This window comes from Solanum dulcamara, chromosome 10 (assembly GCF_947179165.1).
Source record: "Solanum dulcamara chromosome 10, daSolDulc1.2, whole genome shotgun sequence".
In the NCBI taxonomy this organism is placed as follows: Eukaryota; Viridiplantae; Streptophyta; class Magnoliopsida; order Solanales; family Solanaceae; genus Solanum; species Solanum dulcamara.
Genome location: NC_077246.1, coordinates 16,615,960 through 16,617,777, shown reverse-complemented (window position 1 = coordinate 16,617,777; position 1,818 = coordinate 16,615,960). Strand labels below are relative to the sequence as shown.

General features: G+C 43.9%; 1 protein-coding gene across 1 annotated transcript; it reads left to right on the top strand.

The window, feature by feature from the left end:
- Positions 1–277: 277 nt before the first annotated feature.
- On the top strand, positions 278–1,178 carry LOC129869700 (uncharacterized). Its single transcript, XM_055944343.1, has 3 exons — positions 278–427; positions 619–949; positions 1,027–1,178. The coding sequence occupies exons 1-3, from the start codon at positions 278–280 to the stop codon at positions 1,176–1,178; spliced, it is 633 nt and encodes a 210-aa protein (XP_055800318.1).
- The last annotated feature ends 640 nt before the right edge of the window (positions 1,179–1,818 follow it).

The window sequence follows — 1,818 nt, the reverse complement described above, 5'->3', positions numbered from 1 at the left end:
GGTATTGAGGTTTGGTGGTTATCTTTATGTCCCGAGAGTTGGGGGCTTGATTCAATTGATCCTTAGCGAGGCCCATGATTCCAGATATTTTATCTATCCGGGCACTGCTAAGATGTTTCATCACTTGAGGCAGCATTACTGGTGGAGCGGCGTGAGGAGAGATATTGCAGAGTATGTGTACTGTTTTAGTTATCAGTAGGTTAAGGTCAAGTATTTAAGGCCTGGTTGTGAGCTTCAGAGATTACCCATTCCCGAGTGAAAGTGGGAGCATATCACAATGGATATCATTGTGGGGTTGCCTTGCACTTCCCTTGGTCTTGACAGTATTTGGGTCATCGTGGATCGATTGACCAAGTCAACAAACTTTCTTCCTGTTCATACTTCCTACAGTGTCGAGAGGTTGGCTCGTATCTACATTCTAGAGGTGGTTTGTCTTCATGGTATGCCTGTTTCTATCATTTCTGATCAGGGCTCACATTTCACATCCAACTTTTGAAGGACTTTTCAGGAGGAGTTAGGTACCTATGTTAACCTTAGCATAGCCTTTTGCCTGCAGATTGATGGACATTAAGAGCGCACTAGTTAGGTTCTTGAGGATATGTTGTGGGCCTGTGTTAGGTTCCCTTGGGAAAGTTTGTGTACAATAATAGCTACCACTCTAGTATTCAGGTGTCCCTGTTCGAGGTCTTATATGACAGGCGTTGTCTCTTTTTGGTTGGTTGGTTTGAGTCTACGAAGCCCAGGCCGTGCGGTATAGATTTGATGCAGGAGGCCTTAGATCACGTGAGGGTGATTCAGGATAGGCTCTGGACAACTCAGAGTAGGCACCAAAGTTATGCAGATCGTAGGCCTCAACCGTTGAGATTTTCTATTGGTGACAGAGTATTCCTCTGTGTATCTCCCATGAAAGGTGTGATAAGATTTGGGAGGCAGGGCAAACTTAGCCCAGGTATATTGGCCCTATTGAGATATTGAGGATACTTGGCGAGGTTGCATATGAGTTAGCTTTGCCTTTGGCCTTTTCAGCTATTCATTTGATCTTTCATGTTTGGATGCTGCACCGGTATGTTCTAGATGAGTCCCATGTTCTCCAGTATGATACGATTGAGTTGGATGATCATCTGAGCTATATTGAGGAGCGAGTTGCTATTTTGGCTAGAGATGTCAGAAAGTTGTGATCCAGAGCCATTCCTGTGGTTAAGGTCCATTGGAGGAATCGTTCAGCCGAGGAGGATACTTGGAAGACCAAGCATGAGATGCACGCATAGTTCCGCGGCTTATTTGAGACTTCAAGTACTTCTTGACTCTTACTTTTGCGGACAAAAGTTCTTTTAGTAGTGGATGTTTTAATGACCCTACAGGTTATTTTTGAAATAAGACATCCATTTCGTCATTTAGAGTGTTCCTGTAGCAAACCCAAGTCATTTATGACTTGCTGGCACTGATTGTTCAGTCGCCTGGTCATTGGTTTGGGTTTTAGGCCTGTTTCCCTATTTTAGAGCTTTTATAACTAGAAAAGTTGACTTCAGTCATAACTTCAGGTAAGCGACCTCAGAACGGGCTTCTGATGGTTCCATCAGCTTCGAAATGGCCAAATTAGGCAAGTAACATGGTCGACACTAGTATCGAGGCAATTGGTACGAGTTTGGGGCAATTTAGTGTTTTAAGCCTCGAAATTTGGCCAATAGTTGACTTTGGTCACCATCTTTGGAAAACATGCCCGAATGAGAATTTTGACAGAGCGGTTAGCTCCAAAATGTCGAGTTTGGTCTAGAACAACCTTTCGTGTGTGTCCCGAGGCTTCTAGTCTCATTTCGA

Excerpts from the sequence above, each read along its gene's own strand:
- LOC129869700 (XM_055944343.1), top strand. The coding sequence starts at position 278 with ATGGATATCATTGTGGGGTTGCCTTGCACTTCCCTTGGTCTTGACAGT. Across the intron at positions 428-618 it reads GTATCTACATTCTAGAGGTG|GTTCCCTTGGGAAAGTTTGT; the intron begins GTTTGTCTTCAT and ends GGCCTGTGTTAG. Across the intron at positions 950-1,026 it reads GCAGGGCAAACTTAGCCCAG|CTATTCATTTGATCTTTCAT; the intron begins GTATATTGGCCC and ends TGGCCTTTTCAG.